We start from the raw sequence: 19,655 nt of genomic DNA on the forward strand, positions 1-19,655 counted from the left end.
TGGAGAGAGGAATTGTCCCCCTAGACCCTCTCCTCGTTATGGGCGGGGAATATGTCTGCTAGTTTGTTTTAGCGTACTCTCCCAAGTGCTTAGTACAGTGCTCTGCTCATAGCAGGTTCTCAATAAATGCCACATTGATTGATATGAAGAGGGAAGGTGTTCCAGGCTAGAGGTAGGATTTGGGCAAAAGGTCAGGAGCGAGGTAGACAAGATCGAAATACAGTGGGTAGGTTGGTATTAGAGGAGCCAACTGTGTGGGCTGGGTCGTGGTAAAACAGTGAGGTAAGGTAGGAGGGGGCGAGGGGATTGAGCGATTTAAAGCTGATGGTCAGGAGTTTCTGTTTGATGCGGTGGTGGAGGTTCTTGAGGAGTGGGAAAACGCGGACTGAACGTTTCTGTGGAAAAACGATCGGAGCAGCGGAGTCGAGTGTGGACTGGGGTGGGGAGAGACAAGAGGCAGGGAAGTCAGCAAGGAGGCTGATTCGGTAATCAAGACGGGGTAGGAGAAGTGCTTGGATTAACACGCTAGCAGTATAGATGGAGAGAAGAGGGCGGATGTTATCCCTGTTCAGTTTACCGTATGCGGAGTGCTCTACTAAGTGCTTGAGAGAATACGGTACGGCACAGTCGGTGGGCACGATCCCTGCCCTCGGGGGGTTTCCGATCCAGCGGCACTTCGTCCGTCCTAGTGGAAAACATCGACATCCCTCACCGCGCACTGACCTGAGACCCGGGCAGTGGGGAGGTTGGTGAGGTCCGTGGATGTCTGGTGCAGGGGGTGGTGAGTACACGGGCTTCATTGACGCCCTTCGTGAGACACCCTTCTGTGAGGGGAGATCTTTCCCCACACCTCTCAGTCCTGTCACCTCAAACGCATCGGGGGGCAAGTCTATCGGTTTAGCCCCACCTCCGAGACAGGACAGCGGGGCAATCCCAGCTGAACTGCCGCTCCTCCCAATATGACTGCAGGGGGATTATTGACTCTTCGCCCACCTCCAAGATCACGGCGGTCCCGGACACTCCTTTGTACAACCTGAGTACCTCTAATAACGGACCCCAAAAAAGTATGGAAGTGTTGCTTCTCTCCAGTCCTGGAGGACTCTTGGGAAAGCACCAGCAGCCCCAAGTACTTCTGTCCAAGACCTGGGCCCCCATGGCAAGGCAAGGTTTTTCTTCATCAGTCAGTCGTGTTGAGCACTCACTGTGTGCAGAGCACTGTACTAAGAGCTTGGGAGAGTACACTATAACCGACACATTCCCTGCCCACGATGAGCTTTGTCTAGAAAAAGACCCGTTGCCCTTCGGGTCCGTCGGGGTTTGGAGGAGCCGGAACAGTCGGCAGTAGCGTCCTGAAGGCTCTTGCTTTAGAGTGAGATGAGAAGAGGGTGGCTCTTCAGAGAGAACAACATTTCCCAACGCCTAAACGCGCGTCTTAGACATCCCCAAAGAGCCTGATGGCCAGCCCAGCCCGGGTGTGTGTGTGTGGGGGGGGTGTGGTCTGGCCTGGTGAGGCTGCTGCTTCTTCCTTAACTGCCGTGATTGAGAACCACGCTTACGGTGCCTTCCTCCTTGAAGCAGCACAGTGAGTCTGGCAGATGCCGAGCCGCCCATACCACGGCGCGGATTGCCGGACCCGGTTCTTGGCCAGGGACAGGCCTGGCCTGGATTCTTAGAAATGTGGGGTCCCCGGGGGGTGAGGGGCACAGTGTTTGTGTCCCCGCTGGGACGGAGCCCCTCCAAAAGGCGACAACCCATCTGTCCTGTCCTGTGTGGCCTTTGCCTCAAGCTGCGGGGTGGAGCGGCATTTCATCTTGGGTACCAGAAACCCGACAGCAAGAAAAGGGGGTGATTCACGTGTTTGGAAAACTTCTCTTTTTGTGTATGCAGTGAATAAAAGACCATTCTACCTCCCGAGAGCACCGTGGTGATTTCTGCTTTTTTTTCCCCGAAAACAGTGCCGCCCCAGCGGCTGGGTTTCCAGGTTTGGGAGGGGTGGGCCGGGAGCAGGCATAGCGATGTAGCTGGGGCTCGGTCAGAAAGGGATCATCCGTCTCTAATAGGCAGTTAGTCCCCTGCCCCGGCCCTCTCTCTTCCTGAGATACTTTGGTATCCCTTCTCCAAATTGGGGTCCCTCTGGGGGGAGGGGGTGGCTAGGAGGTCAGCTGATGTCAAAATGTATGGGCACAGAAACAAGATTTTCCACCGGCCCGGCCCATACCCTTCGCTCGTCTAATGCCAACCTACTCTCACAGTACTGCGATCTCATCTACCTCACCCCCAACCTCACATCCTGCCCCTGGCCTGCAACACCCTCCCTCCGCCTATCCGACAGACAGTGACTCTCCCACCTTTCAACTCCTCAACGAAGACATTTCTCCTCCAAGAGGACTTCTCTGACTAACCCCTCATTTGCTTTTGTCCCATTCCCTTCTGAGCCTTCCTGATTTACTCCCTTTATTCATCTCTCCCTCGGCACTTACGTACCTCTCCATAATTCATTTATATTAATGTCTGACCTTCTAGACTGTATGCTCATTTTGGGCAGGGAACGTGTCTACACACTCTGTTACACTGGTAAGGTTGTACTCTCGCAAGTGCTCAGTACAGTGCTCTGCACAGAGTAAGTGCTCAGTAAATACCATTGATTGAATGATCCAGATGGTGGGCTCCGGGCTCTGTGACGGACAGCTGGTGAGGGCAAGGTTTTCCTCAATCCTACACAGACATGTTGAGCCTGTAGTGCTGGGAAAAAGACTGGGGCAAAGGGACGGAGGAATTAGACAAAAAGGGGAGCGAGAGGGGCCTTTCCTCACCTACGGGACCTCCGTTACCCAAAGTTGGCCCGCCCCGGATGCGGATCAAAGTCGTGGGAGCGACGCTGGATGTGAACATTTGTTTCCGGTTGATTTCTGTTGTATTCTTAGACTTCCAGTGTCACGGGCAGGTTGAACAATAAAAGTGAGAGCTGCTGGTATGAACAGGGTCCCTTTCTGCCTTTGGAAACTCCTCTGGGCCCTTGGGATGAACACTCAGCTTGTATTCTGGACACTTGGGGGTGAGGGTCTGGAGATGGGGGGCCAGGGTGTTGAGATAACTACAGAGAAGTGTTTACCAGCAGTACAAACAGGACTGGGACGGGGCCTCTCAAACCGCAGGCGCATGGGAAAGTGCCGGACCAGTCAGTGGGAGACCAGAAAACCAGAGAATGAAGTTTCAATCAGTCAGTCAATCAATCACTAGAATTTAGGGAACACCTACTTGTGCAGAGCATTATATTAAGCACTTAGAAGCAGGAGCCGTGAACTGAGAAGCAGAGACCAGCGTGGTGTAGTGGATAGAGCACGGGCCTGGGAGTCAAAAGATCCTGGATTCTAACCTCGGCTCTGCCGCTTATCTGCTGTCTGGCCTTGGGCAAATCACTTCACTTCGCTGTGCCTCAGTTGCCTCACCTATAAAATGGAGATTGAGACCGTGAGCCCCAAGTGGGATCGGGACTGTGTCTAACCCAGTTTGCTTGTATCCACCTCGGCACTTAATACTGTGCCTGGCACATAGTAAGCACTTCACGAATACTGTCATTTTTATTATTAAAATTAGAGAAGCAGCATGGCCTAGAGGAAAGAACGTGGCCCTGGGAGTTAGAGCTCCTGGGTTCTAATCCTGGCTCCGCTCTACCATTTTTCAGTTGCGTGATCTTGGGCAAGTTACTTAACTTCTCTGCGTCTCAGTTACCTCATCTATAAAATGAGGATTAAGACATGGATTGTGTCTACCCTGATTATCTCGTACCTACCCTTAGTATGGTGGCGGTCACATAGTAAGCACTTAAAAATTCCATTAAAGAAAAAAACACCCCAGAACTGTTGGCTCTGTGAACCAGGTGAATCGGCTTCTTCCGGCTCCCCCCTTCCTTCTAAACTCTTCTCTGAGATCGGCTGAGATGTAGAGAGAAACCGGTGCTTTTAGGTGGAGGGCTGGGAGAAGGAGGAGGCCCTCGGTCCCCGGCACACAGCGTCCCGTGAAGATCAGATTCACCAGGCAGATGGTGGCAGAGAACAGGAAGGGGACCTCAAGGCCGAAGGCATCCTGTGGGGCAGTCACGATAGCCTCCTTACCGGGGGCTCTACAGAGCCAGGAAAGCTCTGGAAGAAAATGTAAATTCTCCCAGGTGACTAGCAGTGTGTTGGCTGGCATGAATAGGATGGGATTGTCGTGAAGAAGGGTGGGATTATTCTGAAGTGAGCTTTTTGGAGTTATCTGGAGGCTAGCTCACCAACTGGAGGCCAAGGGGTCTTGGGCAGGGTCACAGTTTTGGCCCACAGCTGACTGCCGGTGGCTGGTCTGGGTGAGGGCTCCTCTGAGTTGGCCCCGAACAACCAGGCCAACTTTTTCATCAATTAAAATTGAAACCTTCAGGCACGGTCCCTCCGAGTCTCCCCAGTCCTCTCCAGCCTCTCCTTCCCTCCTGCCATCTCTTCTCCCATCCTTCCCAGTAATATCTCAAAAGAGCTCTCAACTTCCCTCAAAATCTACCCTCTCCACGTGCATCTCTGAACCCATCCCTTCCCACCTTGTCAAAACACTTGCCCTCTCCTTGCTCCCCTCCCTGACCGGCATCTCCAGCTGCTCACTTTCCAATGGCTTCATCCCCACTGCTCTGAAACATGTCTGTGACTCATTTTTCCTATGCCAGTCTTTATCGGGCCTGTGATCAAGTGGCCATTTGTACACGACCTTGCCTTGGTAGGGCTGAACTGTTTCCTGTCCTGTTTTGTAGACCCCTTTGAGTCATTTAAACTCTCCTCCCTTGGTGGCCACTGAGACAGCTGCGTGGGGTTTGCCCACCAGGGAAGATCCTGGTCTTTTCCTTCTCCATCCCAGTTTTACCGTTTCCTGGCTCCGGCCCCTCACTCCTGCCTCTCCGCCATCCTCCGGACCAGGCCCAGCTCTAGCCCCCCGTCCTGTCTTTTTATTTAGAGAAGCAGCGTGGCCTAGTGGAAAGAGCACGGGCCCGGGAATCGGAGGACCCAGGTTCTAATCCCGGCTCCGTCACTCGTCTGCCGTTTGACTTTGGGCAAGCCATTTAACTTCTCTGTGCCTCGGTTCCCTCAGCTGCAAAAGGGGGATTCAAAACCTACTGAGACTACGGGGCCCAAGTGGGACCTGATTTTCTTTAATCTACCCCAGGGCTCAGTACAGTGCTCGACACTTAGCGCTTAATAAATACCACAATTACTATAATTATTTTCGCAAAAGGATCAGTTTGGCTGTGCGGAGCTCCAGCTCTCCGTGGGATCCAGCTGGGGCAGGGGCAGGGCAGCTGGAGGGAAGGAGTGGGGCTGGGCAGATAGGAAAGGACAAATCCGCTGACCCGGGGCCCGGCCGGCACGATCCACCTCCCGCCGCTGCCTCCGGCCTGTCAGTAACTTGACGGGTGGACGGACGGACCGGCTCCACCTGGCAAGCAGCCGGGCAGGGCGAACGCGCTCGGATCGTTAAGGCACTTGAGAGGACGGCCAGTCCAGGCTGGGCGGGGGAGCGGTCGACAGCCGCTCGAGTCAGCTCCTCTTCCCACTCCCAAGTCGCGATGTTGGAAACTTTCCAGGCTGCCCCCAAAACCTCCCTGCCGGCATCTGTCCTGAGGAACTCATCCTTTCCCCCGCACCCTGCCCTGGAGAGGCTTGACGACTGATCGATTCTTCGGGCGACTGGGCTCGGTTGCGGGCCGCCCCGCTCCCCTCACCGGGCTGGGAGAGCGGGGGTCCGTCCGCCCCGTCCTTGTGCCGCGGTCCAACCAGGTGCGGAGGGCGGGCAGGTGGAAGGAGAGGGGAGCGAGTCGATGTCCGTGCGGTGCCGGGAAGCCCGGTCCCTGGGCTGAACGTCGGAGACGGGCCCGGGCCGGGAACACCCGGGACGCCGAGGTCCCGCGGGGCTTCGGGTCACGAATGCCCTCCGGGCCGGAAGGTGGCCGGCACTTGCCCGAGCCCTCGCCGCCGCCGCCGCCCAGAGGTCAAAGGCAATCCGTCAGAGCCCCGGCCCGCCGCCTGCACGGGGCACGGGGGCGGGGGGGGCGCCCCTACTTCACCAACAACCACCGCCCGGTCCGGAAGAAGTGCTCGATTTGCTCCAGGGTCCGGCCCTTGGTCTCCGGCACACAGCATCCCGTGAAGATCAGATTCACCAGGCAGATGGCGGCAAAGAACAGGAAGGGGACCTCAAGGCCGAAGTCTTCCTGTGGGGCGATCGCGACAGCCTCCTTACGGGGGGCGGCACGGCTCGGCTGCTGCCGGGCACTGCCGGGGCGGGACGGGAGGGGAGGGAGCTCGACCGCACGCGGCTGAGATTCCACAGGAAGCAGTTGGGACCCGTGGGGGTAGCACGGTACGGTTCTGGGCTGGGGAGGCTGCTCCCATCCAGCCCCTCTCACCGGCTCCGAGCTTCTTTGGAAACAGATGCCGAGCGCAGAAGAGAAGAGGAGCTTGGGGGAGGGCCTCAAAAGCCCACCCTCCCGGGTAGCCCCACAGCCCTCACGCGGGGGTGAGGACGGGGCCTGGCTCCGCGTCACCGTTCGCCCACGCGGGCCTCCCCTCCCTCCCTCCCGAGCGGCCGACGGACTCACCACCACCAGGAGGAAGGCCTTGGTCAGGGCGAAGGCCGTGAGCCAGCTGACGAGCACGCAGAGCCCCGAGGCCACGCCCCGCGCCTTCAGCGGGAGGACCTCCGACATGAGCAGCCACGTGATGGGACCCCAGCCCATGGCGTAGCCTGGCGAGGGGAGGGGAAGAGGAAAATGGACAGCTGGGACACGGCCCGGCTCCACAGGGAACTCTCCCCGACAGAGTGCACCCCTTCCACACGCTCAGACGGCCCCAACCGGGAGAACCCCCCCCGTCCTCCTCAAACCCCGGGCCCGGGGCTCCGGGCCCAGACGGCCGCCTCCCGCCCGCTACTGCTCCCGGCCCGGGCCCCCCGGGATGTTGGGGGCCGCCGGGCGGGCAGACAGACGGCGCTCACCCATGATGAAGAGCATGGTGGCAATGAGGGGTATCAGGGTGATGTAGTTGGGGGACTCCGGAGCGGCGACGGACCCCGGGTCCCCCAGGGCCCCGCCGGGATGGGGCACGGTGCCGTTGTGGATCTCGCGCGGCGCCGTCAGGAGGACGTACAGCCCCAGGGCCAGGTTGGCGGCAAACATGACCGAAGCTGAACGGAGGAGAGAGAGGGGCGAGGAGAGCAGTTGTCTGTCTTCGGTGCCAAAGCCGGCAGGCCGACCCGCCCCCCCCGCCCCCGGAGGCCGGCGCCGTACCCGAGACGAACAGGAGTATCTTCCTCCCGGCCTTGTCCATGGTGGCGGCGGCGATGAGCACGGACACGAGGCGCACGGCCCCCACGATGGCGGCGTCGTACTCCGGGAGCTGTGGGGCCACAGGGCCACAGGAAGTAAGGGCGCTTGGCTGTGCCCGCCACGGCAGCTCCCCCGATCTCAGTTCCGACCCCAAAGGGACCCGGTGGTCTCCCCCAGGAGGGGCTTTCCCCTTCCCATCACCCCCATCACAAGTCTTCGAGCGCCCACGGGGGCTCGCCCTCTTCTTCAGAGAAGCGAGCGGCCCAGTGGATAGAGCACGGGCCTGGGAGTAAGAAGGACCGGGTTCTAATCCCGCTCCACCACTCGGCTGCTGGGAGACCGTGGGCGAGCCACTTAACTCCTCTCTGCCTCGGTCGCCTCATACGTGAAATGGGGACTAAGGCTGTGAGACCCATTGTGAGACAGGGACTGTGTCCAACTTGATGACCTTGTATCTACCCTTTAGTACAGTGCCTGGCACATAGTAAGCACTTAACAAATGCCACAATTATTATTATCAGTGGGTCTCTTCCTGCCCTCGGGCAGCCTAAGGCACCCTCCACCCCTAAGGACGATGACCGGGGAAGGGCTGGAGCCTGAGGATCCGGGATATCGGAGCTCAGTGAGCACCAGACAGGCTTAAAGCGGGGCAGAAGAGGGCAGAGCAGGGCAGGGCAGGGGAGGCGGCTCTCACCAGGAATCCGGCCGTGCCCTTGAAGATGGACTGCAGGTAGACCAGGATGGGGGTGACTCCCGTCAACTGCTGCAGGAAACGCATCAGCACGGAGATGAAGATGGGCTTGTAGACGAAGGGATCCTTGATCTCGGCCCAGCTCATACGTCCATTCTAGACAGCCAAAGCGGCGGTCAGGTGGCCCGGCCCGGAGGGAGGCTTAGGGGCTGGATGGGCAGGACTCACCGCCCGGGCGTTCAGCTGGAAGCGAGTCACTTGCGGTTTCCGTCTCGGCGCTGACTGCGCGCGTTGTGTGATCTTGGCTGGGTCACTTAACCTACCTGGGCCTTGGGTTCCCGCTTAGGCAGGTGGTTCGTCAGCAGAGGGGATCCCGTTACCAATCAAACGGGGGAATTTATCGAGCGCTCCCTGTGTGCTGAGCACTGTGCCGAGTGCTTGGGAGAGTACGATAGATCGAAAGAGAAGCAGCGTGGCAAAGTGGACGGAGCGTGGGCCTAGGAGTCAGAAGGACCTGAGTTCTAATTCCGGCTCTGCCACTTGTCTGCTGTGTGACTTTGGGCAAGTCATTCACTTCTCTGTGCCTCCGTTCCCTCTTCTGGAAAATGGGGATTAAGACTGCGAACTCTATGTGGGACAGGGACTGTGCCCAACCAATTACGTTGTATCTTCCCCAGTGCTTAGGACAGTGCCTGGCACAGAGTAAGCTCTTAACAAATATCATCATCATCATCATCATCAATAGATGTGACCCCCCGGCCTTAAGGCGCTTATCATTTATTAAAAGTTCTCCTTGTCTGAAGAGGGATCTATTTTCAGAAGGGACCGTCCAGCTGAAGGTATGAATCTCAGTTATCTTTGAATGGATTATGCCTGGCAGATAAGATTTCCTCCCATCTGAACCTGCCTCCCCCCGACTCTCTGCCCACAGCAGGGCAGCTGCAGTTGACCAAGGGAGTACTCGGTGGGTTCCCTTGACCTGGAGCTTCCCGCCTCCTGTGGATAGAGCACCGGCCTGGGAGTCGGACGGTCCTGGGTTCTAATCCTGGCTCGGCCACCTGTCTGCTGTGCCTCGCTTACCTCACCTGTAAAATGGGGATTGGGACTGTGAGCCCCCTGTGGGACGGGGACCGTGCCCAACCCGATTTGCTCGTATCCACGCCAGCGCTCAGTACAGTGCCTGGCACATACTAAGTGCTTAACGAATGCCACAGTTATTATTATTACAACCAGAACCATCTCTTCCCTCTCCTCTCCTTTCCATTCCTGCCGAGCGTTCTTCCCGGAGACTCCCGATTCAGGCAGATGGGTGGGGACTGGGATTCCCGAGGTCTCGGGGTGTCCGCCCCCCCCCCCCCTCCGCCCGGCCCCGGTACCCGGCTCTGGGCGGTCTCCTGGATCTGCTGGAACTCCTGGCAGATGTCTGCGTCCTTGCCCCGCAGCCAGGCCAGTGCCCGCAGAGCCTCTTCATCCTTGCCCTGGGAAAGCAGGAAGCGTGGGGAGTCGGGCATGAAGCAGAGCAGGAGGATCATGACGAGCACGGGCACCTCGCCCGCCACTGCCAGCCAGCGCCAGGGCAACTTCAGACCTGCGGAGGACGGGGAAACACGGGGGTCAATCATCCCTATTGGTCAGGGGTCTCCTCCTCCTCCCCCCACCCGTCCCTTCCTGATCCCGGGGATTTGTTCTAGTGTAGGGATTTTGCACAGCAAGCGCTCAGTGAATAGGGTGGACTGACTGACTCCCCGCATACTTGCCCAGGGCATACAGGGAGAGGGAACCGAAGACAGCCATGATCTGGGGTGTGGCTCCCAACGCCCCTCGGACCCTGGGATGGGAGATCTCGGAGACGTACACCTGCAAGACAAAAACCTCCAGCTGCTGCAGGGCCACTGGGAATCTTCAGAGAGCCCCTGGCTGGAGACAGAAGGGGGACCTGGGTCCTCCCCCCCAGCCTCGCCACGGACCCGCTCTGTGACCTTGAGCAACTTACTTCGCCTCTCTGGGCCCCCTCATGGACAATGGGGACTCAGCTTCTGGCCGCCTTCTGATATTGGTTTCAGCTGCAATCAAGCTTCAGCCTTCTGCCACTTATTCAGATAAGAAGGGGGAAAGACCTAGGTTCTAATCCTGCCTCCGCCACTTGTCTGCTTTGTGACGTTGGGCAAGTCACTTCGCTTCTCTGGGCCTCAGTGACCTCATCTGTCCGATGGGCATTACGACTGTGAGCCCCTATGTGGGACAACCGTGTCCAACCTAATTAACCTATATGGACCCCAACGCTTAGTACCTGGCACATAGAAAGCGCTTAACAAATACCATAAAAAGTACTGAGAGGACTCTGTTGGCCCAAACCTTTCTTCCCTGGGCGGTGGTTTCCACTCTCCCCTTACCCCTTTCCCATTTTGAATCGGACGTCCCGATTATCGGAGAAAACAGATTTTCATGACTTTGTCATTTAAAATCTAGCCACTGGCCTGAGAGGTCTGACTAGAAACAAGGGCTCTGCACAAAACAGGCATTCAGAACAGGCTGAGATGGTGGTGATGATGATGATGATGATGATGATGATGAAGGAATGAGGATGACCAGCATAGCCACAGTTAACTAGCCAGACCTTTTGGGTGAAAGGGGGCAGGCTCTGCTCCTGGAGGGAGGCAGGGGACAGCGGGGACAGACTGGGGATTATGGGCTCGAGTTGTGTTTTTGTCTTTCCACCTGCAAAGGTCCCTCAGGCGGCTCTGCAGATTGACTTTAGACGTCAGCCAGTGGCAAAAATCTCATCTGACTGCCATATGTGCCCTGAGCCCACCCACTTTTTCCAGCCCCCTCTCCTCCCCACTCCCTTCCCTCGCTGCTCCTCTCGCTAAATGGAAAATGGCAGTATCTTCCCTCTCTAACATGAGATTCCTTGAAACCAAAGAAGGAGGAAGGAGAAGCAGAGGCCACAAGCATCTGATTTCTTGGACACCCTGGTGGGGATAGGGAAAGGGAGAGCGCACTTACCGTCACGGTTTCGCTGACTTTTCTCTTGCCCCGCTCTCCGCCTCCCCCTACCCTGCGGGTTCCCTGCCCCGTCAGCTGGCAGAACCTGACCGGAGAAGGTCTCAGGGAGTGACGGTCACTTCCCTCTCCGGGCCCGCATTGCTCAACGTGGACTTTCTCTCATTGAGCAACCCCGGGGTTGCGGTGTTAGGAAACTAATGGGAAGTAGCCGCTGAAATTTCCCGGCAGGGAAAAGGCCAGCCCAGGGTGGACGGCAGGGGAAGGGTCTCAGCTGCACTCTGGTGAACCCGAGGGGCCCAAGAAGCCAACCTAGGTCTCTTTCTTTTTTTTTTAATAGTCTTTGTTAAGCGCTTATTACGTGCCAGGCACTGTACTAAGCACTGGGGTCAATACAGATTAATCAGGTTGGACACAGTCTGTGTCCCACAAAGGGCTCACAGTCTCAATCCCCATTTTCCAGGTAAGGTATCTGAGGCACAGAGAAGTTAAGGGATTTGCCCGAGGTTACACAGCTGACAAGTGGCAGAGTCAGGATTAGAACCCAGGTCCACCTGACTCCCAGGCCCATGCTCTACCCACTGAGCCACACTGCTTCATCGGTCTTCAGCCATGGTCTCCCCCTCCATTCCTCTCACCAACCCAGACCCATTTGCTGCCTCACTTTCGGAGGCGGGGGGTGGAGTGAGGGGCCTCTGTGAAGACACTAAACCGAACTTGTGAGGGAAATGGTGAGATGGAAACCTCAGCATCCCCGAGAGCTTCCAAGAAAGAGCGAGCTATTTGTCTGCTCATTACGGGCAGGGAACATGTCTGCTAATTCTGTTTTCTCGTACTCTGCCAAGCGCTCAGTACAGTGCTCTACACACAGTAAGCCCTCAATCGATACCCTCGACAGTGCTCTGCACACAGTAAGCGCTCAGCAAATACAGTCGAATGACTGGAACGATTGTCCTAGATTATTTAGTCACTCCCCTCCGGGAATCAGGGACCTGGAACAGAAGCCCTCAAGGTCCCTTCCAGCTCAAGGCCTCTTTCTTGTTCTGGGTATGGCTCTCCCCTAATATACCTCTAGACTGTAAACTCGTGGGCAGGGAATGTGTCTGTTAGATTGTTATACTGCACTATTACAAGCGCTTAGTACAGTGCTCTGCACACAGTGAGTGCTCAGTAAATACGACTGACCGACTCATTTCCTGGGAGACAGAAAAGAGAAGTGCCATTCTGCAGATGGGAAAACTGAGGCCCCTAGCAGAGGAATGGGAGGCCAGGCTCCAGGGCTCCACTCTTCATAGGTCTGTTATCATGGTGACCAACCGGGCCGCTCAGCCTCAGGACGGTCAAAGCCCCCGGCCACTTTCTTCTGGCTCCGCCACGCTCAGGCAACGCCACGGGAGGGCCCAAGCCCCCGCCTTGCGATCCGCGCCGGGGAAAAGGGACCGGGGCAAGAGACGGGTCCTTACCGGGATGCAGGCGGCCGTGAGTCCCCCGGCAAAGCCCGTCAGCGTCCTCCCCAGCAGCAGCATCCACAGGCGGCTGGCGCCGGCCATGAGCGCGTAGCCGGCCGCCGAGGGCAAGGCCGAGAACATGATGCTCAGCTTCCGGCCCAGCAGGTCGTTGAGGAGCATGGCGCTCAGGCCTCCCGCGGCCGCCCCTAGAGTGAACACCGACTGAGGGAGGAGAGGGGGTGCCGTGGTCAGTTCGGCCGGCTGCCTGGGAGGTGGCGGGGGGGGGCCCTGGGTCCAGTTCCCTTCCTTCTTGAGCCCGGTCACCCAGGTGCCAGGCCCAGTCAGGAAAGACCGCAGGGCAGGCGGGTCGCCTCTCCCGGGGCTCGGTCCGCTCCCGAGAGGCCTCCGAGGTAACGAGGTAAGAGGCCGCTGTGAGCGTTCTGAGGATGACCCACGGTCCTTCAGAGCAATCGTAACCTCAGCTGTCTCAGGTCTTTCCAGAACCGGGACCGTTTTCACTTCCTGATAAGCATTCGGGAAGAGCTGGCTCACCGGAGGGGGTTGGGGGTAGAGGAGAAGGCTGTACTACGAGGGGGAGGAGGAAAAGGAGAAGGAAGATGTTGGATGGGTGGGGGATGGGAGGACTCCAGATAAAAAGATTCTGCGGGGGAAAATTCTGGGAGAAAACTCGGGCGGGGAAAGTCCTGAGGACAGGACTCTGACCGGGGGGGGTGGGGGGGGTTTGATAGTAATAATACTTGTGGTATTTGTTAAGCGCTTACTATGTGCCAGGCACTGTACTAAGCCCTGGGATGGATACAAGGTAGTCGGGGTGGGCACGGTCCCTGTCCCACACGGGGCTCACGGCCTTAATCTCCATTTTACAGATGAGGCCACTGAGGCACAGGGAAGTGAAGTGACTTGCTCGAGGTCACATAGACAAGTGGCAGAGCTGGGATTAGAACCCAGGTCCTCAGACTTCCCGGGCCCACGGTCTTTCCACTAGGCCACGCTGCTTCTCCGGGAAGGGTGGGAGAGGGAGCCTAAAAATCCCTTCTCGGATCCCATGGTCCCTCCAGTCTGCTCCCAAGCCTCTCCACTGTGGGGGACTGGGTTTGGTCATGAGGGGTCGGGCCTGGGGAGTCCAGGACTCTCGGGACGGGGGCCTCGGGGCTGCTGTCTGGCGGAGCAGGGGAGATCCCAGCGGGCTGGGCCGGGGAATTCTTTCGGAGCTGACCCTGGATCTCCGGCTCCTTACCCCAAACCAGGACGATTCCACCTTGGTCATGTGCAGCGCGGAGTTCGGGGAGCTCTCCAGAGCCGGGATGACGGGCGACGTGTACACCAGCGCAAAGCCGAAGCTGAAGTTACCCAGCACGGCCGCAAAGGCCGCGAGGAAGAGCCGCTTGTTCTGTGGAGCCCTGGAGGCCGAGGAGACGGAGCCGTGAGCCTGCCGTCCTCCCCGCCCGCCCCCCTCACCGTGTCCCACTCCTCGTCCTCCTGCCGCAAACCAGAGTCTGAGAAGCATCATCACCCAGAGCACAGTGATCTCCTTGCCTGAGGAAATGAGTTTAAACAGCAGCATGAGGGATTTAGGTCAGACACATGATAATAATAATAATAATAATAATAATAAATGTGATATTTTTGCCACAAATGTGCCAAGGACTGAATTAAGCTCTGGGATAGATACAAGATAATCGGGTGCCACGTGGGGCTCACAGTCTAAGTAAGAGGGAGAACAGGGATGGTATCCCCATTTTGCAGAGGTGGTAACTGTGGCATAGAGAAGTTAAGTGACTTGCCCAAGGTCACACGGTGGAAGCGAGATGGAGCCGGAATTAGAACCCGGGTCCTCTGACTCCCAGGCCCGTGTTCTTTCTACCGGGCCACGGCGCTCCTCACATGAGATAAATTTCTGAAGGCAAGGCCTGCTAGACTGAGGAGTCTCCTTCTCAGAACTTTTAAGGGTTGGAGAGACCCCCCCCCCCACCTGACCTGTCTGCCCTGGATGAAGTGGAAGCCCACCCGGAGGCAGAGGCTTGGGTTGGATGACCTCACAAGGTCACTTCCAGGCTAGCCCGGGCATGGCGAAGAGTCAGAGAGAGAGAGCGAGAGTGAGAGAGAGCTGTAGGGGAGGTGACCTCCGTGGGGGCTCGGTCTTCTCCGGGATTCTGAGGGACCAGCCCTACCCCACCCCTGCCGCTCCTTTCCCAAGCCTGGGGGAGAGCGGCGGGCCAAAAAGGATCGGATCCTGGTACTGCGGAAATGGGCATCCGGGAGGGCATCTGGGAGGGCAGGGAACTGTGACCGAGGCCCCGGGATTAATCACTTGTATTTTCTGAGGACCCATCGGATGCAGAACACTATATTAAGCCCTCAGTAGACATAATCTCAGTCCTGTAGCAGGGGAGGCAGGATAAACATAATAGAGATAGGAGGCCGAATATAGCCATAAACTGGGTTGGGGGCCTCGGGCACCCCATCTTCCAGGACAGCGGGGGCTTTGGACGGAGCAGCCGGGGCTGCGAAGGGCAAAGGGAGGATCCCGCTGGTCTAGAGCTTTCTCGATGCTCCTTGCCCACCCCAGTCCTGCAACTGTCCTCTCATTCTCCCTGTCCCGTCCACCCTCCCTGCTCCTAGCCCCCTCACCCTCGTGACTCCGTTCTTTGTTCCCCCACCCCCGGCCCTCCCTCCCTGGTCCTTGGTCCCCCTTCCCTGGCCTTCCATCCTCCCTGGTCCTCCGTCCCCCGCCCCCCCTCAAATCCCCGGCCCTCTGTCCTTGCTCCCTGGTCCTTGCCCCCCTAGCCCCGGTCCTCCATCCCCGGTCCCCCCCCCCCCCCCCGCCCCATCCCTGGTCCTTGGTCGCCCATCCCCGATCCTTCCCGCCGCCCCCGGTCTGGTCCTCCATCCTCTCCCCATCCTCGCTTCCTGGTCCTTGCCCCCCTACCCCCGGTCCTTCGTCCTCCAACCCACGTCCTCTGTCCTCCCTCCCTGCCCCTCGCTCCGCCCCCCCCCCCCGGTCCTCCATCCCCCATCCCTGGTCCTCCATCCTCCCTCCCTGGTCCGTCCCCCCGCCCCATCCCCGCAGCCAGGCAGCCGTGCCCCTGCCCCCTCCTCCTCCTCCTCCTCCTCCTCCTCCTCCTCCCGGGGGTCTCACTTGGCGGGTCTGGCGGCGGTTGGGCTGGGCGGCTCCTCGGGGAAGGTGTCGTAGTCCGGCCCGGGGTCCCGCAGCAGCGGCTCCTGCATGGTGCGAGGCCGGGCCCCGGGGGCCGGGCCCCGGCCGGGGCAGGAGGAGGAGGAGGAGGAGGAGCAGGAGGATGGTATGTGCTAAGCTCTTACTATGTGCCGAGCACCGTCCCGGCTCCCGTGGGGGCCCGCACGCCCTGCCCGGCCACGACCCCGGACCCAACCCCAAACGCTGCCCCGACGCTCCTCCGTCTCCTCCTCCTCCTGCCGCTGCTGCAGCAACACTGCTTCTGCTGCAAACCTGCTGCAGCAGCTACTGCAAAACTGCTCCCGCTGCAGCAGCTGCCGCTGCGGGTCCCGCCCCCTCCGCCTTCAGGGCCGGGGGTGGTGGGGGAGATGCCGGGCAGGACTGGCCTGCCGCCGGTTCCACCCCAATGAGGAACTGGGCAGGGGGCGGGAGCGGGGCCGAGCAGAGGCTCCCGCCCCCCGGGCCCCGGGGAAAGCCCCGGCCTGGGGACTCTGCACCGTCCTTCCTTCCCCCTCCCCCGTCAGTGCATCTCCCGGGGACGCCCCCAGCCCCACTTCGGCAGAATTCAATCCTTCTTTCAATCTGATCGTATTTATTAACTGCATACTGGCTGCAGAGTACTGTCCCGACCCCTTGGGAAAGCACCTTACAGCGATAAAGGGCGAAAATCCCTGCCCACAGAGAGGTCACGGTCTGGGGAGCGGACACACAGACATCAGTACAAATAAGCAGGCGTCAATATAAACAAATTAAATGACAGATGGAGACGTAAAAGTGTGGAGTAGTGGGTAGAGCCCGGGGCTGGCAGTCGGAAGGTCATGGGTTCTAATCCCAGCTCTGCCACTTGTCTTCTGTGTGACCTTGGAGAAGTCACTTCACTTCTCTGGGCCTCAATTCCCTCATCTGTAAAATGGGGATTGAGACTGTGAGCCCCGTGTGGGACAGGGATTGTGTCCAACCCGATTTGCTTGTTCATCCCCTCCCCCAGTGCTTAGTACAGTGCCTGGCACATAGAAAGCACTTAACAAATATCATCATCATCATCATCCTCAAGGGCTGTGGGGCGGGGAGGGGGAGAGGAGCAAAGGGAGAAAGTCGGGGGGATGCAGAAGGGAGTGGGAGATGAGGAAAAGTGGGGCTTAGTCTGGGAAGGCCTCTTGGTGGAGATGTGCCCTCAGTAAGGCTTCGAGGCGGGGGGAGAGTAATTATCTGGCGGATTTGAGGAGGGAGGGCGTTCCAGGCCAGAGGTAGGACGTGGGCCGGGGTTGGCGGTGGGACAGCCAAGATGGAGGTACAGTGAGAAGGTTGACACTGGAGGAGCAAAGCGCGCGGGCTGAGTTGTAGAGGGAGAAACGCCCAGGAGGGACCAACGGACAGAGACAGAGCCCGTCCTCAGTTCGGCATCTGCTTTGAGGTGGGCAGTTGGCAGTGGGTGGCAGTGGGGTGGGGGCTCCCGCTCACCCTCCGGGTTCTGGGCATCCCCACTACCCCCGCCAGGTTGGGGCATGGATGAATCTTCCCCCTTTCTGGAGCAGAGAAAGCCCAGAGAGGGAGAACCACTTACCCGGGGTCACACAGGAACTGGGGACAGAGGCTGGATTCAGTAGGTCCTGGCTGGAGGGGAGGACTGAGGTTGATTCCTCTTTAGGGTCCTGGGGAAGAGGTGAGTCTGAGGTGCTCCCAAGCTACAGGACCCCAGAATTCCCAGGAAGGGGCACTCTGTCCCGGGAGACTGGGCATTGGAGGAAAGCGGGCTAAACAGATGGGCCTGGGGATGGCCAGAGGAGGATATGCCACCCTTCGCAGTCTGCCCTGCCCCGGCTGGGGGCCCGGGGCCTCTACCACATAGCCCTAGGCAGCCACCTGGGTGGCCGGGCTGTTAGCGTGGGAGGGGCACCGCTCACAATCCGCTAGAGGCTGATGCGGAGGGGAAAGAAATCAGCCCTCCTCGGTTCCCCAGGGAGAACAGGGTGGCTTAGTGGTTTGAGCACGGGCCTGTTGGTATTTGTTAAGCGTTTACTATGTGCAGAGTGCTGTTAATAATAATAATAATAATAATGTTGGTATTTGTTAAGTGCTTACTATGTGCAGAGCACTGTTCTAAGCGCTGGTAGATACGGGGTAATCAGGTTGTCCCACGTGAGGCTCACAGTCTTAATCCCCATTTTACAGATGAGGGAACCGAGGCCCAGAGAAGTGAAGTGACTTGCCCACAGTCACACAGCTGACAAGCTGCCACTTATCTGCCATGTGACCTTGGACAAATCACTTCACTTCTCTGGGTCTCGGTTCCCTCATCTGTAAAATGGGGATTAAGATGGTGAGCCCCACGTGGGACAGGGGTCTTTTCCAACCTGATTATCTTGTATCTACCCAGTGCTTAGTACAGTGCTTGGCACATAGTAAGTGCTTAACGAACACCCTAAAAAACCCCCAAACTCATGGGGTGGGCCTGGATGTGGAGGGAGGGGAGACAGCGAGAGTGTTACCGAGCTGCAAGCCCGAATGCAGACATTTCAACCTGGATTAGGAGATTCTAGGTAAATCCACTGGGCAAGAGTGGGCAGGGAGCGAATCTGCCCAACTCTGTTATATTGTATACTCCCAAACGCTTAGTACAGTGCTCTGCACTCAATAAATGTTCAATAAAGATCATCGTTGACTCTAAGATCATTGTGGGCAGGGAGTAGGTCTGCCAACTCTGTTTTATTGTACTCTCCCAAGCACTTAGTACAGTGTTCAGTACAGAGTAAGCACTCGATAAATATGATAGATAGGTTGGTTGGTTGATTGACTGATCGATGAAAGAGCAGCTCCACAAAAGGAGAAAATCCTGGAGCAGAGAACGGTGAGGGGTAGCGGTCACCTAATAATAATAATTGTATTTTTTAAGTGCTCACTACGTGCCGGGCACTGTTGGACACAGCCAGTCAAGTTGGACACACTCCCTGTCCCGCATGGGGCTCTCAGTCTTAATCTCCATTTTGCAGGTGGGGTAACTGAGGCACAGAAAAATAAAGTGACGAGCCCAAGGCCACACAGCAGACAAATGTTAGAGTCAGGATTAGAACCCTTTACCTTCTGACTCCCAGCCCTGTGCTCTAGCCACTGTGTCACGCAAAGAGGGCACAGGGTGCTGGAATCCACCCTGGGCCGCGCCATCAGGGAGTGAGCTCCTGGGCCAGGCCTAGGGAGGGGTGATGGTGGTGATATACTGGCCACAGGCTGGTGCCTTTCACTAGTGCCAAGCTTCCATGTCCTCGGGGACTCCCAACGCCCCTCTGGATAGCCCCGTCCCTTGTCCCTCTTCTGGTTCTGAACCAAAGAAAGGGCCTGAGTTTCCAGACCTCCTCCTCCCTCCCTACTCTGCAGATGAAGCATTTGTGAAATGCTTACTATGTGCAGATCACTGCGTTAGGCGCTGGGTAGGTACCAGAAAATCAGATCCCACATAGGGCTCACAGTCTAAATAGGAGGGAGAGCGAGTATTGAACCCCCATTGTGCAGATGAGGGAACTGAGACCCAGAGAAGTGAAGTGACTTGCTCAAGGTCACATAGCAGGGAAGTAGCACCTGAGTCTGTGCTCCCTCAGCTCCTCAGAGAGAGCCCAGGGCATAGCAGAACTAATAATAATAATAATGTTGGTATTTGTTAAGCGCTTACTATGTGCAGAGCACTGTTCTAAGCGCTGGGGTAGATACAGGGTAATCAGGTTGTCCCACGTGGGGCTCACAGTCTTCATCCCCATTTTACAGATGAGGTCACTGAGGCACAGAGAAGTGAAGTGACTTGCCCACAGTCACCCAGCTGACTAGTGGCAGAGCCGGAATTCAACCTATGACCTCTGACTCCCAAGCCCGTGCTCTTTCCACTGAGCCACGCTGATGTTTTTCCATCAGTGGAAATCACAGAGTACCTACTGAGTGCAAGGCACTGTCCTAAGTGGCAGA

The 19,655-nt window shown here is 57.7% G+C and overlaps 2 protein-coding genes across 2 annotated transcripts in view; one reads left to right on the plus strand and one right to left on the minus strand.

Annotated features, from left to right (window-relative positions):
* The window catches only part of CACFD1 (calcium channel flower domain containing 1), a 32,440-nt gene extending 18,603 nt beyond the window's left edge, over positions 1-13,837 (plus strand). The window contains exon 6 of the transcript XR_003758760.2: positions 13,756-13,837. The gene's annotated coding sequence lies outside the window, so the exon portion shown is untranslated. The remainder of the gene's footprint in view (positions 1-13,755) is intronic.
* On the minus strand, positions 5,217-16,036 carry SLC2A6 (solute carrier family 2 member 6). The gene is made up of 10 exons (XM_029062143.2): positions 15,648-16,036; positions 13,746-13,908; positions 12,503-12,709; positions 9,794-9,893; positions 9,413-9,624; positions 8,040-8,192; positions 7,307-7,415; positions 7,015-7,203; positions 6,620-6,765; positions 5,217-6,232 (listed from the first exon to the last, which is right to left on the minus strand). The coding sequence occupies exons 1-10, from the start codon at positions 15,734-15,736 to the stop codon at positions 6,077-6,079; spliced, it is 1,524 nt and encodes a 507-aa protein (XP_028917976.1). The 5' UTR covers positions 15,737-16,036; the 3' UTR covers positions 5,217-6,076.
* Positions 16,037-19,655: the final 3,619 nt, after the last annotated feature.

Source organism: Ornithorhynchus anatinus, chromosome 4, assembly GCF_004115215.2.
Source record: "Ornithorhynchus anatinus isolate Pmale09 chromosome 4, mOrnAna1.pri.v4, whole genome shotgun sequence".
Classification (NCBI taxonomy): domain Eukaryota; kingdom Metazoa; phylum Chordata; class Mammalia; order Monotremata; family Ornithorhynchidae; genus Ornithorhynchus; species Ornithorhynchus anatinus.